Source organism: Neolamprologus multifasciatus, chromosome 22 (assembly GCF_963576455.1).
Source record: "Neolamprologus multifasciatus chromosome 22, fNeoMul1.2, whole genome shotgun sequence".
NCBI classification, from domain to species: Eukaryota; Metazoa; Chordata; class Actinopteri; order Cichliformes; family Cichlidae; genus Neolamprologus; species Neolamprologus multifasciatus.
Window position 1 is genome coordinate 20,224,511 of NC_140459.1, and position 24,787 is coordinate 20,249,297.

Genomic DNA, 24,787 nt, shown 5'->3' on the forward strand with positions numbered 1-24,787 from the left:
TTTAGTTTTGGATTTTGTCACAGAGGCTCAAATATGTACATACACCCCCACAAATATTTGGTTAAACTCTCTAGGGGACATTGCTTTTAGTAGTCATCAAAAAACCTCTCGGCATAATTCTGTTTGGACCACTCTTATTTGCAAATTTAGTAGAATTCATTAAGATTGGTTTCTTTCCTTGCACAGACCCGAAATTCAAGCATAGTCCATAAATTTTCAATATGGTTGAATCCATTCCAGAAGCTTAATGTTAGCCTGCTTTATCCATCCCAATGTGCGATGTGTTTCAGATCACTGTCCTGTTGGAACAGCCAATTGTATCCAAGTTTCAGTCGTCTTGTTGTTAATTTGAGGTGACGTTGAAGAAGTTTGAGGTATCCCTTCTTCTTCTTTACTATTCCAACCACTTTTTTTTTTTTACTTTTTTTTTTTTTTTTTTTTTTTTTTTGCCTGTCCCGTTTGGCTCTTTTGCCATCAGAATTATTGTCTAAAGGCGAAGAAAGATGCCCAACAGATTTTCTTTACCAAATTGACCATCCCAGCTTTGCCGTAATGGTCCATTTGATTCACCTTTTATTCTTTATTTTATTTTCACTTGCTGAATACGGGACAGACTTGACTGGGGGAAAGAAAAGGGAGAAAGAAAGAGGGAAAGAAAAACAGTTGAGAAGAGGGACGGGGGAGAAGGGCAAAAAACAAAAACCAACAGAATAAGCAGAAAAAAAAAATAGAAAAAAAATACATATATCGATCACCTGGATCACCTGTTGAGAAAGAAAAAAGAAAACAAGCAGAAGAAAACGAGAGTAATACAATAAACAACATCACAATGATATATGGGAATATGACAGTAAATACTAAATATTAAACATTATTGTGCAGCACGTAAGATCGACAGCACAGTGTGCATTGAGGTAGGAGCCAAAAAGGGTGTAGTTTGTGTGTGTGATCACCCGTGTGTACACCTGTGAGCATGGACGCGCTTGTTTTCTTAAAAGGTTCCCTCATGTAATGATCTGCTAGAGGGTGTGGGGGGCCACTGCCCCGTCCTCCAGGGCATGAAGCAGGTATGGAGGAGATCAAAACTCCAGACATCCAGAGGCCCCCAGAACACAAGAGACCAAGGAAGACCAACAGAGGGGCAGCCGTGCCACTGTCCCAGAAAGAGCTGAGGAGAGTCCCAGATGAGGGGTCACCCAGCAGCCACGGAGCAGAAGCCAGGGGGGGTTGCAGTGACGTGCCCGTGAGCTCCGCCAGCAGCCAGCTGTGCCTGAGTGACCGAGCCCCAGGCCGAGAGGCCCCGATAAGCAGCCGCCAAGGAGTGAGCCGGTGTGTACCCGGACGACCACCCCCGGACACAAAGAACCACCAACGCACCGATGTCTGAGGGAGTCCGCCCCCGGCAGGGGAAGTGGTGGGGGGAGATAGGCCTCCAAACCTTGGAGGGCCTGAGCTGTCCTCAGAGAGGTGGCGTCTGATACCCAACCTGACATATGGACACAGACATACAGGCACACACAGATACAAACATCCATTCCCACCCTCATGCTCTCATATGCACTTACTCCACACTCAACCAATGTGGAGACAGACATAAAGAGACGCTGTACACACAATCACACTCCCCAAGCGTACTCTACGAACCGGGTCTAGGTACCCTTGCCCCTGGAGGGGGGAACTGCACCCAGACCCAGGTTGTGTTACCCTTTTCCCTGCGGTGGGGAGAAGCAGACCGCCCCGACTCCGCAGCAGCAGGGAGGCCCCACATTCCGGACCCCAGTCGGACGGCCAACTCCTCCTCCAACCCCCCCTGCTCCAGCAGACCGCAGAGAACGAGGGTGAGAGAAGACTCCTAACCTCCCTCCACCCGCTCATTGTAGTGTTGATGTATGTGTGTTCTAAGGTGCATTTAAAACCCAGGAGGGCATGGAGCTACCTGCCAGAGAGCAGCAGGTAAGCGCATAGTCCCTCCTGCTAGCCCTCAATGTCTACGTGTATTTAAAATTGAGAGGTGGGCAACGACGCCAGGGGTGAGGTGTACACCCTGATGGTAATTGGGATTCCGTGTAGCGTGCCCACCCCCAAGATCCTATATGTATGTGTAATGAGAGTGTGAGTAATGTGAATGTCTAAGTTGCGGGATAAAATTGAGGCAGAGGCAGCCAGAAGGGGACAGAGGGGGGGGTTACCTCCTCTGCACCCTGGTGACACACCCCTACTCCAAGGCCCTGCATGTGTGGGTGGTTGTGGTGGAGCGGGAAGAGGGAGGCAGCTGGAGATGGGGAGGGAAGGAAGGGAGGGGCAAGTGACCCCTCCCTGGGGCCAGCTCCCCCGCTGACCCCAGTAGGCACCCCCATACTCCGCGACCCGCCAGGGAAGGGGGGCCCAGGCCCATCCGAACCGGGGCCCAGTGCAGCGGCGCCGCCCGGCCCCACAGAGCCCGGGGCAGTCCACCCAACCCCACCACAGAGAAAACTGCACCCACCCCATCATCCACTCATCTTCCAGACTACATAAGACAATAGACGCCCAGGCTGAGATCTTCCTCCACCTCTCCTGTATCTCCCCCTCTTGCAGAGAGAGTTCCTGAGAGAGGAAAGCTCCTGCAAGATGTGACAACCCCCCCCCCCCCCCCCCAGTTGAAGAGCCCCCCAGGTGGCTCGGCGCACCGGCGGCACCCTGCGCCAGTGGTGGGTTGTGGGCGCACCGGCCCACAACCCCGGCAACACACCAACCAGGACCCAGGCCCCCGAGGCCCGGCCAGGGCCCCAGGCCAGAGCCGGAGCGCCCCCAGAACTTCACGCCCGTCCCGGACCCACCCAGGGGCAGCCAGGCTACCAGGTCAGTAACCCCCGTCCATCAGCACAGACCCTCCCCTAGCCCTGCTGCACGTAGCCACGAGGAAACCGTCACCTAAGAGCCAACAGAGCCCCTAATTGGCCATGACCGCTACCCCGGGTTGAGCCCCCCAAGGAAGATGCTCCCGGGGAACCCCCCGACGCCCTAAGCCTGACCCTACCCCCACACCAATCACAACAGTGAAGGCGAGACCAAAATATGACCCCCCACCCCCACTAGGTGATGGAGCTGATCAGAGGAGCCCAGAGCGATTGATCTGATGTGGTGGCAGAGGCTGTATCAAGACTAATGTAATCTAATAGATAATTTCTATATTGGTTAGAATTAAGATTGTTTTTATTTTTCCAGTTCATGAGGACTGTTTTCTTGGCTATGCATAGGGCAGTGAAAACCATATGGGCTATATTCTTTTCTGAAGTGACATTATCTAAGCTGTCCAACAAACACACTAAGGGGGAAGTTGGAATGTTACATTTCAGACACTTTGATAAGTCTTCACATATCTCGCGCCAAAACTTCTGAACTGGTGGACAGAACCAAAGAGCATGGATATAATTGTCCGGTGAATTGGTTTGGCAGTGTGAGCAGTTGTTGGTAGATGCAAAGCCCATCTTGAACATCCGATGACCTGTATAGTGCACTCTATGTAGTATTTTGTATTGAATTAATTGAAGACTGGGATTTCTGATTAGATGAAAGGTTTTTAAGCAAATCTGAGACCAGAAGTTTTGGTCTAAGTTAACTGATAAATCCGCTTCCCATTTTGCAATAGGAAGTGATATTGATTCATCTGTTTTAGAAAGCATTCTGTATATTTTGGATAGTAATTTGGGGGTTTTAAGAGTAAAAAATTGAACCACACTTGGTGGTGTTTGTAGTTCAACTTGACCCGGTTTAAATTTCTTTTTTATCATGGATTTAATTTCTTGATATTCTAAAAATCTTTTCTTGTTGATCCCATATTGTGTAACTAGTCTGTCAAATGAAATAAATTCTGTTCCTTCTAGTATATGTTCTACATATTTGATTCCTTTACCATTCCAATCTGAAAAGTTTATCATATTATTGTTTTGTAATATGTCAGGGTTGTTCCAGATAGGTGTACGTTTGCATGGGATTAATGAAGACTCTGTCAACTTCAGAAACTCCCACCATGCTGTCAGAGAAGAGCTGATGTTGATGCTTTTGAAGCATTCATGTCGTTGGATGTTTGAGCTGATAAATGGTAGATCTGAAATCTCTAGATTATTGCAAAGTGCTTGTTCTACATCTAGCCAAGGTTCATCTAAAAGGGTATGTTTTAGCCATCCTGAGATAAACTGAAGCCTGTTGGCTAAGAAGTAGTGCTGAAAGTTAGGTAGTTCTAATCCTCCTTTATCCTTGGTCTTTTGTAGTGTTTTTAAGCTTATACGTGGGGGCTTATTTTTCCAAAGGAATTTGGACATATATGAATCTAGAGATCTGAACCAATCTTGCGGCGGTTTAGTTGGGATCATTGAGAATAAATAATTTATTTTTGGTAATACCATCATTTTTATAGCAGCAACCCTTCCCATGAGTGATATGGGTAGACATTTCCATCTAGCCAGATCACCTTCTACTTTCTTTAAAAGTGGTGTATGGTTTAATTTAGTTAGATCTGCAAGCTTGGGAGAAATATTAATACCTAAATATTTTATATTTCCCGATTGCAGTGGAGTAGAAGAGGAATTATGGAAGCAGCAATTAATAGGAAGGACTGTAGATTTTGACCAGTTAATTGAGTAATCTGATATTCTTGCAAAAGAGTTTATCAATTCAATCACCCCAGAGATATTGGTTTGTGAATTTTGGAGAAAGAGTAACACATCATCAGCATAAAGGCTGATTTTATGTTCCACGTTCTTGCATTTTATGCCCTTAATTGCTGAATTCTGTCTAATTGCTGCTGCTAGTGGTTCGATAAAAATTGCAAACAGTGAAGGGGAGAGTGGGCATCCCTGCCTGGTGCCCCTCAGGAGACATAAGCTGGAGGATGTCTGGTCATTTGTTCTGACACAAGCTGTTGGGGAATTATATAATATTTTTAACCAGTTGATGAAAGAAGATCCAAAACCAAATTTGTGTAAAGTTGCAAATAGAAATTTCCAGTTAACTCTGTCAAACGCTTTTTCTGCATCTAAGGAAAATATTGTAGTTTCAAGGTTTTTACTGTATGAGTAGTCTATCAAATTAAGTAATCTACGTGTATTTGTTGATGAGTGCCTACCTTTTATGAAACCAGTTTGGTCAGGATGAATTAAGAGGGGGGTTATTTTCTCTAGTCTCTTCGAGAGAGCTTTGCAGATTATTTTGAGGTCTACATTAATAAGGGATATTGGACGATAGCTTGAGGGATATACAGGGTCTTTGCCTGGTTTTAGCAGGAGATTAATGTTTGCAGAATTCATATTTGATGGAAGTCTGCCCTTTTCTTTGATTTCTAACAACGTTCTGTAAAAAAACTGGTGCTAGAATCGTCCAGAATTCTTTGTAGAATTCTGCAGGAAAGCCGTCTGGACCTGGAGCCTTATTATTGGACATACTTATCAGGGCTTCCTGGAGTTCACCTGATGTCAGTGGCGAATCCAGTGCCATTGCTTGAGAGTCTAATAATTTTGGGAGAGTTATGTTGTCTAAAAATTGATCAATTTCCTTTTTAGATGGGTTTATTTGTGGTGAATACAACGTTTTATAGAAATCCCTGAAAATGTTGTTTATTTGTTTCGGTTCATATATTGTGTTCCCAGATGAATCTTGAACAGCACATATAGTTGTTTTTTCTTTATTTATTTTTAGCTGGTTTGCTAGAAATTGACCGGATTTATTACTATGTTCATAATTTTGTAAGCGTAGTCTTTGTACTAAGAATTTTGTTTTTCTATCAATTATCTCATTTAATTCTAGTTTTGTTTTGCATATTTTGTTCAATGTTTCCTGATCTTGGTGGGACGCGTAGGCTTCTTCTAGTGATTTGATTTTTTTTTCTAATTCCTGAATATTTTTGTTTTCTTTTTTCTTTTTATGTGATGAGAAAGAAATTATTTTACCTCTCATCACAGCTTTCCCTGCTTCCCATAAAACAGAAGCTGATGTTCCGGGAGTGTCATTAAAGTCTAAATATGAAGTCCACTCTTTTTTAAAATATTTAATAAAGTCTTCATCTTTAAGCAGTGATGTATTAAATCTCCAGTTTTTACTTGGCATAGTATTATTCTTGTGCATTAGTGTTAAAGATACAGGAGCATGATCGCTGACAGCTATAGGGTGAATCTCTACGGTGGCCCCTAGAGACAAAGCACGTACAAACTCCAAAACACTTGCAAACTCCAAAACACTTGCAAACTCCAAAACACATGCAAACTCCAAAACACTTGCAAACTCCAAAACACATGCAAACTCCAAAACACATGCAAACTCCAAAACACTTGCAAACTCCAAAACACATGCAAACTCCAAAACACTTGCAAACTCCAAAACACATGCAAACTCCAAAACACATGCAAACTCCAAAACACATGCAAACTCCAAAACACTTGTAAACCCCAAAGCACATGCAAATTCCAAAACACAACGGAAGTGCTCCAGGACGCTAGGGGCAGTGTTGAGCTTTTGTTACCTAGTAACTACACAAGCCAGGATGTACCAATGACCGGATTTGGGGTCTGCAGCCTTAAAGTCCGCATTTTAAGGCCGATTACGTCACAGCGACACGACGAAGGCTGTCCCAATTCAAAGGCTGCTCGAAATGCGGCCCTCAAATGCGTCCTTAATTTCCCTGAATTTTAAGAATGGGTCGCTGTAGCCTTCATGGCCCAACATATCCCAGATTTCATAGCTCGCCTGTGGTGTGGATAATTTTGCCGAAAAAAACGGCTGAAGCGGAGCCGCCAAGAGTAAACTTTCAGAAGTAAGTACTGAATATTATGTCACTTATTTATGCGCAAATGTTTTTTATAATGAAGAACATTAAAACATTACTGTTGGCCACATGTCGGGAAAGTTATGTGACATTAGCGATGTTTGTACTAACTTGGTTTTAAAGCCTTTACTCCAAAATATACGCCGTTCAATAGTTGACTTTAATCTTACAGAGAATGTGATGATTTTATGGATAATTAAAGTCAGTCATATATCCACAAACACAACAGGCTGAAAGTCAGTGATGCTGCTCGGTTTGCAGTCCTGAATATCACAGCACAAGCAGGATTCACTGCACTGTTAATGTTAGCTATGTTATATTGCTGCCACTGTTCGGTGGTGTAGAGCCAAACGGACTTTAACGTGTGTTTGAACGAGCTGACGGTTCACTCGTTAAGCTGAAAGAAAGGTGCTTTAATCACAGGAGTCACACACGTGTCCACTGTACCATCTGGGAACTCTTCTTGTTTCGTAATAACACAGTCCTCCTTCTTTTGTGCTGTTTTGTAGCAGTGTATACACCTGAGGCTGTCACCTGTCTGTCTGTCCTGCACTCTCTCTCTTTTTCTTTCTCTCTGATTGTGTAATAAAAGTATGAACATGTATTTATAAGTTACATTTGTGTTTGAATCCTGCAGCTTATCACGCATTTGATTTCCATGTGTGACAACTGCAAGTGTCCAGAGTGAGGACAGACTGAGGGACTCACTGCTGCACATCATCTGTGAGGCTTTGCACCCCTGATGATCCACCAGGACTCAGCAGTGTGTGAGGAAGAGCCAGCAGCAGCTGACAGATGGAGAGAATAGACAGACTGTTCCCTGTTTGTGAAGGACTGCTAGGAAAGTTTAACATAACTAATTGTCTGTCCTGAATCAGTCTTATTAGGTAATGTTCAAATAATTTTATCATTCCAGTGTTTGCAGTGTGGGAGAAAGTACTCAGGGCCTTCAAGTTACACACTATGAAAGGAAGAAACAAGTTTAATGTTCAGAAACCTAAAGTATGTATCAGCAGCTGAATGGACCTAAAAATAAATGTTTGTTTCAGTTCTATGAAGCTTTGAGTATTTTGGATTAGTAGCAGTGCTGTGTTTGTTGCATCATATTGCTGTAATTGTTTATATGCTTTATATATTCTGAGGTAAGTTGATCTATAGTGTTACATCATATTCTATAATGATGCTATGTGTTTGTATACTTTCTGCCCAGTTTGACCCATTTAGCAGAAGTCAGCCTGTTTAAGGCTCTGATATCTATTCTGTATGACTTAAAGCAGTTATGACATGGTCTGATTTTCTCACCCAATAAAGGAATATTCAATATATCAGTCTACTCTTCATTTTATCAGAAACAGTTATCACAGCTCATATAATTTCTTTTTACACACGTATGTAAGCAATGAGCCAAATTTAGTAATGCCAACATACTGAAGGAACAACATTTCTCTCTTATATATGATACACCTATATATGCACTGTCAAAGATACTTGTCTTTGAGTGAAGATTTAAGGTGATAAGACCTATAAATAACTGCAACTTGAATCTACTGTGGCTCAGTATTTGACACAGAGTTCATGTTCACTGCTGTAATAGCTAATAATGATTAATATAATAACTATAATATTGGCCATATTATATTTACATTACCAAAGTGATATGACTTTAGTCTCATGAACAACATTAGCTAATTGTTATTTACTAACTAATCTTAAATGACTGTTCAGTACAGAAATGAAGCCCAAAAATCATGTTTTACTGTCCTGTGGTCTCAGCCTCAGATACTTATCAAATCACACAAAGCTCTTGTAGAAACAAACAAACAAATGAACAAAATATGTTTTCCTTCATTTCTGTCAAACAAAATTGTATGACACGTTACCAGCGGTTAGTATCATGGTTGCTAGGCAACCTGGGAAGCGCGACAGAGACTAGACCGTCCCATACAGACAAACTTGCCGTTTATTTTGCAAATCGAGCTCAACACTGCCCCTAGCGTCCTGGAGCACTTCCGTTGTGTTTTGGAATTTGCATGTGCTTTGGGGTTTGCATGTGTTTTGGAGTTTGCAAGTGTTTTGGAGTTTGCATGTGTTTTGGAGTTTGCATGTGTTTTGGAGTTTGCAAGTGTTTTGGAGTTTGCAAGTGTTTTGGAGTTTGCATGTGTTTTGGAGTTTGCAAGTGTTTTGGAGTTTGTACGTGCTTTGTCTCTAGGGGCCACCGTAAATCTCAGTGTCTGAAACGTCACTCAGCAGTGAGCTGCTGACCAAAAAATAATCTAGACGAGAGTAGGAGTGATAAACATGTGAAAAAAAAGTATATTCCTTACTACACTTTTTTTTTACTGACATGATGCATGTGAGGCATGATGCTACCACCAGCTGGCACAGTGTTCTTAGTTTTAAAGCCCCACCATTAGTCCTCCAAACATACCACTTATCATTGAGGCATCTCAAATTCTGCGTCATCTGAGCATAAAACCTTCTCCCAGAAGGCATTTGGCTTGCCTATGTGGGCAGCTGCAAATTTCAGTACATCTTGAATGTGTTGATTTTGAAGCAGGGGCATCTTTCTTGGTCAGCATCCTCTCCGTCCCTGGCAATATAAAACTCACTTTATTGTGGACAGTCATGCTGTTTCAGCAGTTTCCAGTTTTTTGCAGGCTTGAGCCTTGGTGGTTCCTGGGTTATTCCTGAAAATCCTAACTAAATTCTTCTCATCTGAGGGTGAGAGTTTGGGTCTTCTCCCAGACCTTGGGAGAACATCTGAATAATAACTGATGATCTAAACAGTTTCTTAGAAATTTCTCCAAAAATTTCTACAATTTTCCTTCTTAGGTATTCACCAAGTTCACTGGACTTTTCTATTTGATCAATTCACTGAGTGCTGTCAAGCAAACCCTTTTAATGCTGGCAAAGAGAAGCTACCAGTTGTAGTCAATCATGATCACTAAGAAGTGAATTGAGCTCATCAAGTTGGTTGAACAATATGTATACATATATCTAAGCCTGTATGTAATACAGGCTTAGATATATGTATCACTACAACACTACAACAACAATAATGTCTAAATAATTATGGATTCCTGTCTACGCTTTAACAGTGTCAGCGGAACAATAAAAGGGTTAAGATGAGGGGGCGTCACATTTGAATAATCTAATTTGCTAAATGTGGTGGAGCTCTGTGTTGATTGGCTGTCGGCTTTGTGTATATGTGTATATACTTTTAACTCTGTGTGGATTAGAGAAAATCCCAAATAAATTCAAACTCATGCATTAAATTCTTGATCTTTTAAATTCACTAAATATGTATGCTTTACGGTTCAAATAAATTAAAAATCCAAAACGACCATTACCTTTATGTACTTGATAAGTCCATGTAAACTTCTGAATACAACTATACATATCATTACAATTCTGCACAATCTTTTAAAACATATAAATGTGTCCACTGCTTCATCTCTGCAAACGTGCAAAAAGTATACTGGCACTCACTGAGGCAATCATCGTCTGGTTACCATTACAAAACAAACTACCGGTACCAGATATTTACAATAAACAATGCATGTAATGATGTTGATGACAGATTTTATTTTGAACACATAAAACAAACAAACCAATAAATATGCACATATTGTTTCTATCAAACTGGATGTTTTCCAGTCAGTAAATGTCTCTATAGTGATCCATATACCAAGACACGGCAGGTTTTCGTGCATTAACAGAATTCCATCCAGCTATAACATTCACGGTGATCACATGGGATTGAGTCCGTAAAACCTCCTGCGCCATTCTAGACGGGAATTACTGGAAAACTGTTTGCCGCAAGTATTGCACTTGTTACTCTTGGTCCGGCTTTGCAGGTGAGGAACGAAACTCTCTGCAGACGGTAAATGTCTCCCACAGATTCCACAAACATGGTTTTTATCCCTTATACAGTATGTGTTTGCACATGGGCTTTCAGTCTGTACATGTAATGGAAAATCTTCCCACACAGGAATAGGAAACTGGAGCTTTGATTGGTCGATATCTGACTTCTTTTTGTTAAAGTCACAGGAGGTAACAATCTTTTCAGACACAGTTTTGTCTTTGATCTGAGCGCATTTGAACTTGAGCAAAGTGTTTTTGTGTTCTTTGACTTCTCAGTCTTGCTGCATCTTCCATCTTTGGAACCAGCACTGATTCCTGTAGAGTGCAGAGTTTCCCAAGTCAGTGCTGATATATCACACACCATGTCAACATATAGTCCTGGGGGTGGCTTGGCTCTAGACTTTGTTCTCTCATGTGATTGCTACCCTTTTCTGCCAGCTCATCTTTGATCTGCAGTTGTGAGCACTGCGTCTCCGTAAGGCTCTCTGAGGAAAGGAAAAGGAAACCATCACAAGCTGGTACTAACATTAGAAAAGTTTGCTTTTAAAGTTACACTGCATATGTGTCACACCTTGTTTGAATAAAGTGATGAGAAAACAGATGATGTGTGTCTGTCACTCAAAGGTTTAACAGCTGAATTAAAAGCCTTCACCTTTTCAAAACTATTTAAAGTCCAGTTTAAGACATTAAAAGCACAACCCAATAAGACCCAGACATACATTGTCCTTTTTCATGAGTGAGGGGAGAGTGACAGACAGATTGGTGTGATGTCAGCAGTGATAAATGAGGTCACATGAGGTGAAGACACACAACAAGTCTGGAAAATAAATGCGAATTTGAGGATTTAGTTACTAAAGAAGACACTGCAACAGTAGTCAAATGTTAATGGAAGGTGTAACCGGACAAACATTAACACAGCAAGTGCTGGATGATCTGCTGCAAGGAGTTCATAATAATTTCTGGTCAGAGATTTGTTACATGTGTTGAGTTTTACTTGAATTTGTTTCACTGAGGAGAAGAATTTAGGTGACCAGTACAACAAGGGAATATAATCTGGAGATAGCGGTATTATTCTGGTATAGCAGCAAAATATTGCCTAAACCTCAGTGGCATATAAATGTGAAATCTTATACAACCAAATATAATCACACTGCATTCAATGAAAAATTACATATACATTTTTTTTAAAAAAGTAAAGCTTTTACATTTTTTTTCTTTGGACTTTGTCCGAAGGATGATTACTCCAGTGATTTACTGGTCTGTATCACATTTAAAGGCACTATTAACATACACAATGTCCTTTTACATAAGGGCAAAGCACACACTCATTATTGTACTAAACAAATAGTTTTATAAAGTATTTTGTCAGTACATTAAGAATGGCTACATTATTACATTATTTTCTGAGCTGTCATTGTAAGAAAAGCACAGAAAGCCACTAATGAGAATCAGCAGCTGGGTCCAAATTGACCAGTGTGTTAAAATCATACACCAGTCACGTGAAAGCCTTTTTTCTACTCCAATGTGTTCTCTATATAGTTTCTGTCAACCATAACCTTAACTGTTAGTGAAACAGTGAAACTGAGAGTTGAGCAAGGGTAAAAAACAAAACAACAACAAACCAACCCAAAATCATATATTGGATATAAATACATCTTGATCGTGTTACATATTATTTTACCAATCTGGTAAACTGATATTCTCACAGTTGATGTGCTTTGAAAGTGAGGAAAGTAAAGCCTCCTCCTCACAGTGAGGCTAAATACAGCTGTCTAACACTGGTGTCAGATACATGGAGCAGTAAAACAAACAAACAAACAAACAGCTAGACTGGTGCACATTCCCTTTAAGTGTTTATTTTCTGGCGCATTTATCATCTGCTAGTTCAATGCGCCAATCTGAAGCCCCGGCTAAGTTGGATTTGATGATATTGTCCAGCGGTTATGCTCGTTTTCTTCGTTCGGATGTGTCGCCTGCTCCTTGTAACTTGTTGTATTTTTTCTATAGCACCAAGTACTTCAGAAGCAGGAGCCTGGAGCTGTCTGAAGACGAACTTCCGTTCTTCCATTTGATTCACCTTCACACCACACTAGTGATGTGTCAGTCACGAACGAAACGGCTCTTAGAGCCGAGTCTTTGAAGTGAATGATGCTAGTGGTGTTTTTTTTCTTTCTTTCTCTCACCCTCTCTCTCGCACTTTTTTCCCTTCACTCCGCACGCAAGCCTTGTGCTTTGCGCTGGGAAGAGGGGGGGTGGGGCGGTAGTTACATTGGCAGTAGCACAGGAACAGAGCAGGACGGAGAGAAAGAGAAAGAGAGCCAGGGACAACAACGTCACATTAGAAAGGTATAGTAACATCCACAACTATTTTCAGTTGCGGATGATAAAGGATTCAGAAAGTTTATTCATGCAGGTCCATATGACAGAGAATATGCATGTTCTTTTTGTTTTCATATTTTAATTTATATTTAATTGTGTTGTGGTTTGCAGTGTTTTGTGTTGTTTCACTTTAAATTTGTTTAAAAGGAAAAAGCTGAAAATATAAATAGTTAAAAGTTGAAATGTGAATAGTTGTTTTTTGTATTATATGATTTATTTATTACATTTTATGTGGAGTGAATAAATAAAAGTATATTTACGGTGGCCCCTAGAGACAAAAGCACGTACAAACTCCAAAACACGTATGAACTCAAAAACACGTACAAACTCCAAAGCACGTGCAAACCCCGAAGCACGTACAAACTTCAAAACACGTAAAAACTCCAAAACACGTAAAAACTCCATAGCACGTCCAAACTCCGAAGCACGTCCAAACCCTGAAGCACATCCAAACTCAAAACATGTAAAAACTCCAAAACACGTAAAAACTCAGAAGCACGTACAAACTACAAAACACATACAAAACACAACAGAAGTGCTCCAGGATGCTAGGGGCAGTGTTGAGCTTTTGTTACCTAGTGGCTACACAAGCCAGGAATTACCAACGACCGGATTTGGTGTGTGGAAGTAACAGGTAAATGACATTTTTTTTAAATTATTTGAACATATATGAGTGCTTTTGTATAAATACACAAACAATACACATGTGCTTTCAATTGTGTAATTTAAGTGATCTAGGTAGCTCTGTTTTGGAAGTTCAGTTAACGCTAGAAATGTGTTTTGGAGTTTGTACGTGCTTTTTGGAGTTTGTACGTGCTTTGTCTCTAGGGGCCACCGCATATATTTATATATAAACATATATAAATAAAACCACTTTTTTTTACATTAGTAATTCCTGTTGTGCATAATTTTATACTATTGTTAATAATAAATTAATTAAAGCAACAAAACAAGCTGAAGAGCGGGTTGGGAGCTGAAAGAGTCGGATCTTTTTAGTGAGTCGAGCCGAAAGAGCCGGTTCTCTAAAAAGATCCAGAAATCCCATCACTACACCACACAGGACGAATCCGCTGCCTCTGTTTCTTCTTCTTCTGACTCCGATGGAAACTGCGGGACAAGCGGTGCTGCTGCCCCCACAGGCTACATAGTGTCAGTGTAACAGTTTCATCCTAACGTGTGTCAAGCCTGATGAGGAGACACAAATGCTTCTATTCTGTTACTTTGTTGTACTTTGTTTGAACTATTTTTTTTTTTTTGCATGTCCCGTTAGGCTCCTTTGCCAACAGAATTATTGTCTAAAGGCGAAGAAAGATGCCCAACGGATTTACTTTACCAAATGGACCATCCCAGTCTTGCCGTAATGGTCTATTTGATTCACCTTTTATTGTTTATTTTATTTTATTTTTACTTGTTAAATACGGGACAGACTTGACTGGGGAAAAGAAAGGGGAGAAAGAAAGAGGGAAAGAAAAACAGCGGGGAAGAGGGACGGGGATAAAGGGCAAAAAACAAAAAACAACAAAATAAGCAGACAAAAACTACATATATCAATCACCTGGATCACCTGTTGAGAAAGAAAAAAGAGAAAACAAGCAGAAGAAAGAAAAAAAAAGAGCAACATAATAAACAACATCACGATGATCTATGGGAATGTAACAGTAAATACTAAATATTAAACATTATTGTGCAGCACGTAAGATCGACAGCGCACAGTGTGCTTTGAGGTAGGAGCCAAAAAGGGTGTAGTTTGTGTGTGTGAGTCCCCGTGTGTACACCTGTGACCATGGATGCTTGTATTTAAAAGGTTCCTTCATGTAATGATCTGTTAGAGGGTGTGGGGAGCCACAGCCCCGTCCTCCAGGGCATGAAGCAGGTATGGAGGAGGTCAAAACTCCAGACATCCAGAGGCCCTCAGAACACAAGAGACCAAGGAAGACCAACAGAGGGGCAGCCGCGCCACTATCCCAGAAAGAGCTGATGTTTGAACTATTTTCAATTTTACGTACATACTTAGTTATTATTTTTTGTTTTATCAAAAAATATACTTATACTCTGTCTTTCAGTACTGCCAGATATACGCTGGGTAACAAATTTGTTAGACCACTAAATAATTTAAGGTTTATGCCACATCTGCCCTGAATGAACAGTACTTTTAATTATTAAAATCGCAAGTGGAAGAGAAGGGATTTTTTTAGGTTTCTGTAATGGTTAATCCACCTATAAGGGTAAGCTCTTTAATCAAATTGGTAATTTTACTGCTAAAATTCTATTTATTGTGGTTTTCCGTGACAGAGAAAAAAAAATAATGAAAAAAATATGAAAGCACTTTATTATTATTTTTTCTTTTTCAAAATTACAGTTATTTACTTAAATTTTTGAACCTAAATAAATTAACAATTAAAAAGTTTGTTTGTGGTTGAACATTTGAAGGTGCATCAGCTTCAGATTTTGTGAAAACAAATGTGAATTCAGTCATTAAAAAAAGTAAAATAGCTTTTGACAGATTTTTAAAATATTTGTGTTTTCTTTTTTTACAACTGTCGTCTAATAAATTTATTAAGCACTATCATTCCTTTTTGTTGAAGGCACTTTTTTTGGTCCATCAGCTTCTGCGTTTCCCCATAATTATACTGTGGCTCAGCAGCAGGGGAGGCTGACACACCAGAGCTCCATCAGCTCATTACGCCTCCCCTGCATAAAGGAGTGTGCCAGGACCTGAGGTGTTGTTGTTGTGTGTGTGGCTGGCAGCTGAAAAGCTGCTGCAGAGAGAAGAGGAAATAGCAACCGAAATAAAGTGTTAAAAGAACGAACTATGTGGTCGGGTCCGACATTTATGCCACATATACATATGCTGGTAAACACAGAAAATCTGCTCTGTCCCCCAACTTACACAGGTCACAACAGGTCTTTATTGGTGAGGCAAAATAGAAAACATTCAAACAGAGAAAGACACAATAAAGACAATTACAATTAAAAATCATTCAGTCTTATATTTTATTTTCTAGTCTACATTCAGTGATATCCAGTTACACAGGCAGCAGGAAATCTTGCAAAGCTGGTTTGTAAGGATGACTGGTTACTGTCTATTGCAACAGCCAACTATGCACACCCATTAGTCTAAAGACAAACAGACAATCTTGTGCACATGTCAGATCATTTGTCCAGCAACTGTTTTTTTCCAAGGTTGATCTGTTTATATATCAAATGTGATGCAAAATGCATTTCAACAGATTTCTGACCATAATAATAACAAAAGGAAACTCTTACAAAAGAAAAAAAACTATTCAAAAGAATAGACACAGGACATTTAGGCATATTTCTGTGATCCTAGGATGTCCCAAGGGTAGGCTCGAGTTTTCTGCATGAGAAGGAGGAGGGCCGTGGCTACATTCATGCTCACAGAGATCGTTCATCTACGTGGCATCGGCCCTGAAATTGTTTTTACCCCTGTTAGACCAAAAGGAAATAAACAATAAACACTTTTTCTTTTTTACATTTTTGTTCACACATGGTGATACTGATCACTGTTTTGTTGACCGTTATGGGTGGTAAAACCTGGCTCTTGCCTACCTATCCATAAAGTCACCTTTTGTACTGCTGTACTGCTGACACTGATATGAACTACTGAGTTACTTGTTGCTTCTTTGAGTTTCTTTCCACACGAGGAACCTAAGTGAAATATTCATTCATCTGTCGAAAGTTTAAAATATCTGAACGGTGAGTTGTGCAGAGACGTTATCCTAGAATATTCTTCAAAACGAAGGTTAGAGTGTGGCACTTCCTACCTCCTACTACTTTTCTTTGTCTGTGGGATGGGAGAAGCAGGTGCTGATGCCAGCGCTAGCTTATAGAGGAAGGAATATGTGAGTTTGTCTCTCACACAGTACGTGTAGGTGTGATCACAGTCCAGTCCCAATGGACAGCAGTGGTATCCATCAAGACAACATTTCCCCTACAAGAAACACTTTTAGTCTCTCGAACAATAATAATGGGGCTGCAGACGTTCAGATGAAAGCTGATTTCATGTTAGTGGAAGATAAAAGGAATTTCATTACATTCATGTGTTGTATTGCACAAGAGTATTTATGCTGACTCACGGGAGAGTAGGGACAACAGAACCAGCCTCCTTTTGGGTGTCTGCAGCAGGTAGTGCCATCAGGACAGTAGGTGTAACTGTCACAGTAGACCATTGAACTCTTTATTTGATCTGGGACGTGGCTCTCTTTAAGCTCCTGGAGTGGAGTTCCAGGCAGTTCAGGGGTGTTTGGTTTCTCTGCACCCTCCTTCTTCACCATGGGTATGGTCAGCCACGGCTGGTCTAATTTCTCACAATTCATGGTAACCAGGTTACAGCGATATCCCGAAGGGCAGCAGTGGAGCAGGTCGGCACAGCACATGGCCTGCAAATTTCTACAAGACTTCCAACTACCACAAATTAAGGTACTACACTGGTGTGTGAATACACCTGACTTACATTTGGATATAGACAGCAGCTATATCCATGGGCAGTCTTGCAGCAGGTACAGACATCTGGACAAAGACTCTGATCAGGACATGTGATAAAGCATGAAGCAAATCCCAACACAAACATACCAACTGACAGCCACAGAGTGATCCCCGACATCTGCAAGGAAGAGTGTCACCATAACTTTTTATTCTTTGGTTACTTAAACTTCAGATTTTTCTGTTGCCTGCTGCGGTAATGTCAAGTTTCAGTTCAAGACTTTAAAGGAACTTTACCTTTTTTCAGTCACTTACCTTCAGCAAGTGAAGAGCTTCAGCAGCTTCTTGTCACACGTTCCCCTCTGCTGAATCAAGCATGCAGGTTACACATTTTATAACGCAGGTTAGACACTCCCACTGACGTAAACTGTAACATCCCTCTGTCACGTGATGCTCATATTAAGACAGACAGGTTTTCAAGATTTCTGGAACTGCAGAAGGTCAAATCCACAACTACTGTTCTGCTTGGCTTAATAAACAAACTATTAACTACATGTGCACAAGCAGTATAGTCAGGAACAAGTGCATTTTTCATTATGGCTTACCATGCACTTCTTTTAATCATACTTTATTTCACTAAAATGCACTAAAATCCAAAAACATAACAGATAAGAACAAGAGGAACAATAACAATAAGGCCATTCTGCATAATGAGCAGTTAAGCATGTTATGATGATTGCAGGGAAGAATTTTCACTGGGGAAGTGTTTTAAAAAGGGAAGCCTTTAACTGGATTTTAGTAATGTGATGAAGCACATTTCCCTGTTATTAGACTAAACCGTTAAAAACAGACAGCAGAATACATTTTTAAGTAAAAATAAACCCATGTATAAAAATGGGAATATATAAAACAGTACCCAGATGAACACTTTGACAAAAATATTTATGTTTACTGAAGAGGAAATGTGGGGCAGCATGGTGGCGTGGTGGTTAGAGTTGTTTCCTCACAGCAAGAAAGTCTTAGGTTTGAATCCACCATCTGGATGTTTGCGTGTTCTTTATGGTTTCTCTCCTGGTATTCTGGCTTCCTCCCACAGTCCAAAGATATGAATATAGTGGGGGTTTATTAACTGGTGATTCTAAATTGTCCTGAGGGGTAAATGTGAGTGCAGATGGTTGCCTGTCTGTCTGTGTTAGCCCTACAACAAACTGATGACCTCTTTGTACCCTACAACTCACTCTATGCCACCACTCCTTGCAAACGTGTTTACAAACCTCACCTACTTTTTCCACTTCTACATCCCTTCAGTGACAGATCTCATTTGTTTCAATCTGCAGCAAAACAGCGACTAAACACTAAAGATCTCAATATGCTCCAAGAGATGGTTTGCCTTTATCGCTAAACTTTCTACTGAGAAAAAAATGATGCTGTTTGAATGGATCTAATTGATATAAAATGTTTGCATTGTTAACAAAAGTATATTTTAACACATCCTCATTGCATGCCTTTTCCACCATGCTAAAAAATTTGTTTCGTTCTATTCCTGCAGGAGTTGTGTGAGTTGTTGCGGTTTCAGTTGTTCACTGATGAACACTGAAATGTTAGTGAGGTTCACCTGCTGTATTTGTTGTGCTTTATAATAAGCATAAACCACTGATCACATGTGACAGAGTCAAAGCCATCAGCGCACTGTGAAACAGAAATGGAATTTCCATTAAATTACAGTAAAACACTAACAACACGACCCGACATTCACTGTGATCACTCCAGTGTGCTGTATCAGCAGTAGGTTTTACAGTTTAAAAATAATGATCTCAACTGGCTCATTTCTACTTTTTTTTTTACTGTAACATATAGTTGTATGACCTGATGCACATTTCATCACAAGTACTGAGAACTTCCTGCAGGATTCTTGCTACTGCTAGCTAAACCTGAAACACGGGTTTTGCCCACACAGTCACTGGAAACCACTTCACACAACAAAGTCTAAATGTCAAATAACTGTAACAACCATCAAAATAATGATAATGATAAACTTCCATGAGTAGATGTATGTAGGTGCAGGCTCAGTACTTTTGTCCATGTAAGGATGAGCTTCACTGTCACCACTTTAGGTTGCTTCCAACTGAGCTGTACTGGAATTTAATTCCATAACTGCCAAGCATGCAGGAAGGTAGCACCAAAGGAGGAATTCAGAGGTATTTTAAGCTTGCAAGACCAACAGGTTTCTTTGTTTTTTCTTACTAAACAACAAGCTGTGGTGGAGTGAGTTGAATGTATTGTCCAAAAAGAATACTTCCTATCAACTCCCCTCTCTCTCTCTCACTGTGATTGTGTGTGTTTTTCTTTCTTTCTTTTTTTAAATTATGTATTGTTAATTGTAAGAGTTTTTGGAAAGCTTTTATTTCACTGGGTGTTTTCTCACCCCACTAATCTGCTTACCTGTTTAGGTGTGCAAACTAGAGATGTAACAATACTCCAAAACTTCTGTTTTGATATAGGTGCTTTTGATATGCTTTAATAAAGGATTTACTTCTCGATGTGGGTATAAATGTATGGGGAAGAGGGAACTTCCGGATACGAATTGTGGGTGATGCATTTTCTGATTTTTATACATGCTAGACATGTGGTAGAGCTCTAATATGCATCTTTTAATTAGTTTGTGTGAGATAGCGTGGCCAAAGTTGTCACGACTGGGGCAGCAGCCATGTGAAGTGTGGAAGGAGGACTCAATTGCAGCACTTATTAAGATGTGAGGATGGTTTATTGAGAATACTGAACACAAAGTGGGGATGGCAAAACAGAACTAAGGATGAACTAAACTGGGAGAAACTAAACGAAAAAGTAGCAAACCTGAACATGAAGGGAGGACAGCAGGGAGAGTACGCAGGGGATTCACAGAGTAATGCAGAGTACGCAGGGTAACACAGAGGATGAACACGGACGACACGACGAGGAACAGAGGCAAACACGTATTATAAATACACAGAGGGACACTGGGGAATCACTGGGAAAGAAGAGCAGAAAACAGATGCTGTCCATTGTAGCAGGTGATGTTTTTTTAACAAACAATGTGACTAAAATTATTTTTGCAAAAACCTCCACAAATCAAAAACTCAAATGTTAAGGTTGTGCAAATAAATATAACGGAATTTAAAACAACCAAAATTAATATTGAGTGCACCAAGCTACGCTGACCTGGTCTTCTCCTCCTGAACAACTGAGTTCTTCTGTTTAAATACTCTCAATCGATCCAAACAAATAGTCTCTAAAGGAATTTTTTATACAGTGGGTAAGACTGAATATTATAATCATCCATTTATTAATGCTGTTTTTTACCACCAACAAAACACACTATTAAAGTGTAGCCATTACATTTTACAATAATACATACATAACTGAAGCAAACAAATCCCTAGTTTTCTTCCTCCTCTTTACCTGGTTCCATCCATCAGAAATAAACAGGAAGATATGAATACATAAAGTGAAGCAGCACGTCCGTAAGTAAGGTAAGTTCACACACAATAATTTATTTCATTTGAAATTTTTTTTGTCTTGTTTCCGGTTTATTCTGAGTGAGGTTCCAGTGTGTTCTTGCTTGTTTCAGTTTAGTTTTACTCTCTGTGTCCTTGGGCAAGATTCTGACATCCAAGTTGTCCCTTGCACATCCATCAGTCTGTGTGTGAAACTTCAGTGTAAAAAGTGCTTAGACATAGAAAAAAAAAATCACTTGTATTGTGTACTTGTGTGTGTGAATGGATGGCTGAGGCATGGAGAGGTGAAGCACTTTTGTAAACGTCTTTTGCATTTGATGTTTGTTAAGCTGTATGTCTGGATTTTGTTCTTTTGTGTATCTTACTTAGCCTTAATGTAAAGGTGCATTTGGTAGTTGAGGAGCAAATGAATATTAATCTAAGTTTACTGTTACAACTTTAAAGCACAGATTACTGCTACTCCTTAAACATCACGTAATGTGTATACTTAAGTCACATTACAAATCTTGTTCAAGCCAGTAATACTGTTTCTTACAGCAACTGTTGAAGCCCACCATATGCACAATGCACAGGTTACTCTTCACAACATTAACTTAACACTGTATGAATATCAGTCACTTAAACAGCAGAAATGTAAACAATGAGAAAGAAAGAAAAAATAAATATTCCAGTCCTTTGTTCATTTATAAAAGGAAACTTATCTTAATTATTTTTACAGTCCATTTTTTTCTTTTTATTTCTCTTTCTTGAGGTTAATTATATTGAGTCCTTCAACTGAGGAAACTTATTTTCGGGTCACCTGACTTTCCTGCGGTGCCTGCGTCCTTTCATCTACCCGTGCAGAGCAGACGAGTTCTCACTGTAGCACCCTCAAGGATTGACGTACACACGATGTAGTTATAGAACAGGGTTTATTCTGGTCTTGGCAACCCGTGAGAACTGCTCATGCGCTCTTGTACATGAGCAGTGTCAATCAATCAAAAGTCCTTAATTACAGAAAATAAACATTTAAAACACAAACCTCGTGAGCTGACATCCAGGAGGTGCTAAATAGTCCTTTAGGGCCTTATTGCCTTATCCTCCATCTTCTTTCTCAATTATTTCTACCCTTTGAATGATATTTTCTCCATGTGTGGAGCTAACTGTGAGCTGCCGCATGCAGACACCGTGTGCGTTAGCAAAAGAAAAAGTGTCTGGGTGGAGACCCAAACAGCAAAACTGTACCCTACACAGTTCACCACCAGAGGGCGCAAAAGAACAAAATCCAGACATACAGCTTAACAAACATCAAATGCAAAAGACCGTTACAAAAGTGCTTCACCTCTCCATGCCTCAGCCATCCATTCACACACACAAGTACACAATACAAGTGATTTTTTTTTCTATGTCTAAGCACTTTTTGTGCGTAGAAAAGCTCTTTAGAAATGCTAATTTAAATTTTTATGTTTTAGCTGAACTTTTATTTGTCTTAATGATTATAATAGGGGATTACAAATTCAATAACCACTCATCGTCACAGAAAATACAATATAAATGCATAAATATATGAATAGTTTTTAAATATTTCTTTTAAAAATGTACACTAGTATCAGACAAAGCCAAGCTATCCACCGCACACAGCTAGAGGGACCCTTCAGTTATTTAACATGCCCTTCAGTGTTTCTATGTGACTGAAAAAAGGTAACCTATAATCTCCATCACTTCGCTCCGTGCTGTGAATTTAACTGAACGTGGCCTTAAATGTAAAACATGATATAAACAGTATTACACCTAATGATAAAGTGCAAAGAATTAACAATGCACTTCTGTCAAACAACATATTTAAGTGATTTAATGAAGCAATTTAAAATGAAGTGACAAAGCGAGGATGACTCATTTCAAAGGAGCTTGCAAAGAAAAGCGTCTGCACTTCTTTAAGTTGCTTGAAGACGTTTCACCTCTCATCCGAGAAGCTTCTTCAGTTCTAAGGTCAAATGGTGGGGAGTCCCAGATTTAAACCTAGTGGGAGTATCCCCCCGCAGAGGGACAAAAGGACCCCCTGAAGATCTCTAATCGCCTGAGCCAAGGTGTGAAACTGGGTGTGGGTCCCAATCAGCCAGAGTTTCGGGTGAGCTCATTGTGAAACCCACTAGGTTTAAATCTGCGACTCCCCACCATTTGACCTTAGAACTGAAGAAGCTTCTCGGATGAGAGGTGAAATGTCTTCAAGCAACTTAAAGAAGTCCAGACTAGGGCTGCCACGATTAGTCGACTAGTCACGATTACGTCGACTATCAAAATCGTCGACGACTGATTTAATAGTCGACACGTTGTTTGAAGCTTTGTAAGATCCCAAAAGACACAGGAATAAGTAGTAGGATTTAAGAGTGTAATAACGGACTGAAACAGAAGATGGCAGCACTGCATGTACAAGGATGCCAGCTGCCGTTAAATCCCGAAGAAGAAGAAGTAGCTCTGTCCCAGAATTCATAGCGCGGCCCAGCTCAGTTTCCAACAATGGCGGCAGCTAGTTAGTTTTAATATTACTCTTATTATTCTTTCTGGGTCACTAAATAAACGTTTAACATATTTTCAGGTGAGAATGTAACTGTGTAAACCTCAAACATCTGCTCAGTTTATCAAGACACCACATATTTTCAAAAGCGCTCCGACGTTTTCAGAGACGTCTGTTACCCACTAGCTCGATAGCTAGCTGGGGGCAAGGCTCACTAGAGCCCGTGAGAACACCGGACTCCCGGCAAATCGTTTTCAAGCCCACCGCCGTCTTTCGCTACTCAAGTTAAACATGATATATAAGTCACTTAGATAACTTAAAAATGTTATTGTTTGGCTTTTTTTTGTATTTTATTTGTTCCTGAGTAAATCGGTTTGGCTGAGATTAAAGTTATAGTTTTTACACAGCATAAACGTCAAGCAGACAACTGATCATCAGAAGTGTGAGATGCTCGAGAATATACTCCGGTGTCCCGTTATATTTTAGATAGTGTAACCCCCCTCAGTCTCTATGTCCGGTGCTGTATGAGTAAAACTCTCTGGACTTGAGATGGGTAGAGCTCAGGCGTGGTTTATTCCCCTTTTGTGGGTTTCTGCAATAACATGGGACATGAATAACCATGGGTTTCCAGCAACAGGATTCTGCCCAAACACAGCAAAAGCTTCATTGCTACTAACGGATAAGCTTAGGGAAAACCCGTTTACCAGTAGCAGACTTCCGCTGCGGATTTTCAAAATAAAGGTTTCAAAATAAACCCATGGTTGAGATCCCAAGTTTAACAGGAATTTAACAACAATAAAACCATATTCATCCTTTTACATCGTTACAATAGCAAGGAGTTTATTAAACTTCACCGAAACAATCTACAAATTTCATTAAAATTTAATAAACTGTCAACTTGTTTTTATTTTTAGTTAGCACATACCTTAAACACTTAAAGCTGTAAGCTAATGATAGTTATATAAGAGCAGATGCATGCTGGTGCAATAAGCTGTACGTTTTACATCCAATGGATGCATGATCTGATTAGTCGAATAATCGCAAAAATTATCGGTGACTAGTCGACTATCAAAATAATCATTTGTGGCAGCCCTAGTCCAGACGCTTTTCCTTGCAAGCTCTTTTGACTACGATGACCTGGATGACTGAGAACCTTCACAGACACGATGACTCATTTCATTAAACACCTTCTCGTCTCCTGATCACTCTCCAGTAGGAGGGAGGAGAGGAGTCAAGGAAAGAAATTGGGGATGTGCAATTTGAGAAATGAGTAGAGGGCGGGTCTTACCCATCTATCCATCCTTCCATCCATCC

The 24,787-nt window shown here is 40.2% G+C and overlaps 1 protein-coding gene across 2 annotated transcripts; it reads right to left on the minus strand.

The window, feature by feature from the left end:
• Positions 1 to 15,447: 15,447 nt before the first annotated feature.
• On the minus strand, positions 15,448 to 18,170 carry LOC146493425 (progranulin-like). Of its 2 annotated transcripts, none has more exons than XM_085148994.1 (5): positions 17,801 to 18,170; positions 17,517 to 17,666; positions 17,140 to 17,442; positions 16,828 to 16,994; positions 15,448 to 16,471 (listed from the first exon to the last, which is right to left on the minus strand). In XM_085148994.1, the coding sequence occupies exons 2-5, from the start codon at positions 17,664 to 17,666 to the stop codon at positions 16,456 to 16,458; spliced, it is 636 nt and encodes a 211-aa protein (XP_085005120.1). In that variant the 5' UTR covers positions 17,801 to 18,170; the 3' UTR covers positions 15,448 to 16,455. The 2 variants fall into 2 exon arrangements, with proteins under 2 accessions (XP_085005120.1, XP_085005119.1); XM_085148993.1 differs by having other exon boundaries at positions 15,449 to 16,489; positions 17,801 to 18,168.
• Between the last annotated feature and the right edge of the window lie 6,617 nt (positions 18,171 to 24,787).

Coding starts and splice junctions, on each gene's coding strand:
- LOC146493425 (XM_085148993.1), bottom strand. CDS start 17,666: ATGTCGGGGATCACTCTGTGGCTGTCAGTTGGTATGTTTGTGTTGGGA. Junction 17,443..17,516: donor GCTGCTGTCTATATCCAAAT/GTAAGTCAGGTG, acceptor AGAAATTTGCAG/GCCATGTGCTGTGCCGACCT. Junction 16,490..16,827: donor ACAAAGAAAAGTAGTAGGAG/GTAGGAAGTGCC, acceptor TTGGTCTAACAG/GGGTAAAAACAATTTCAGGG.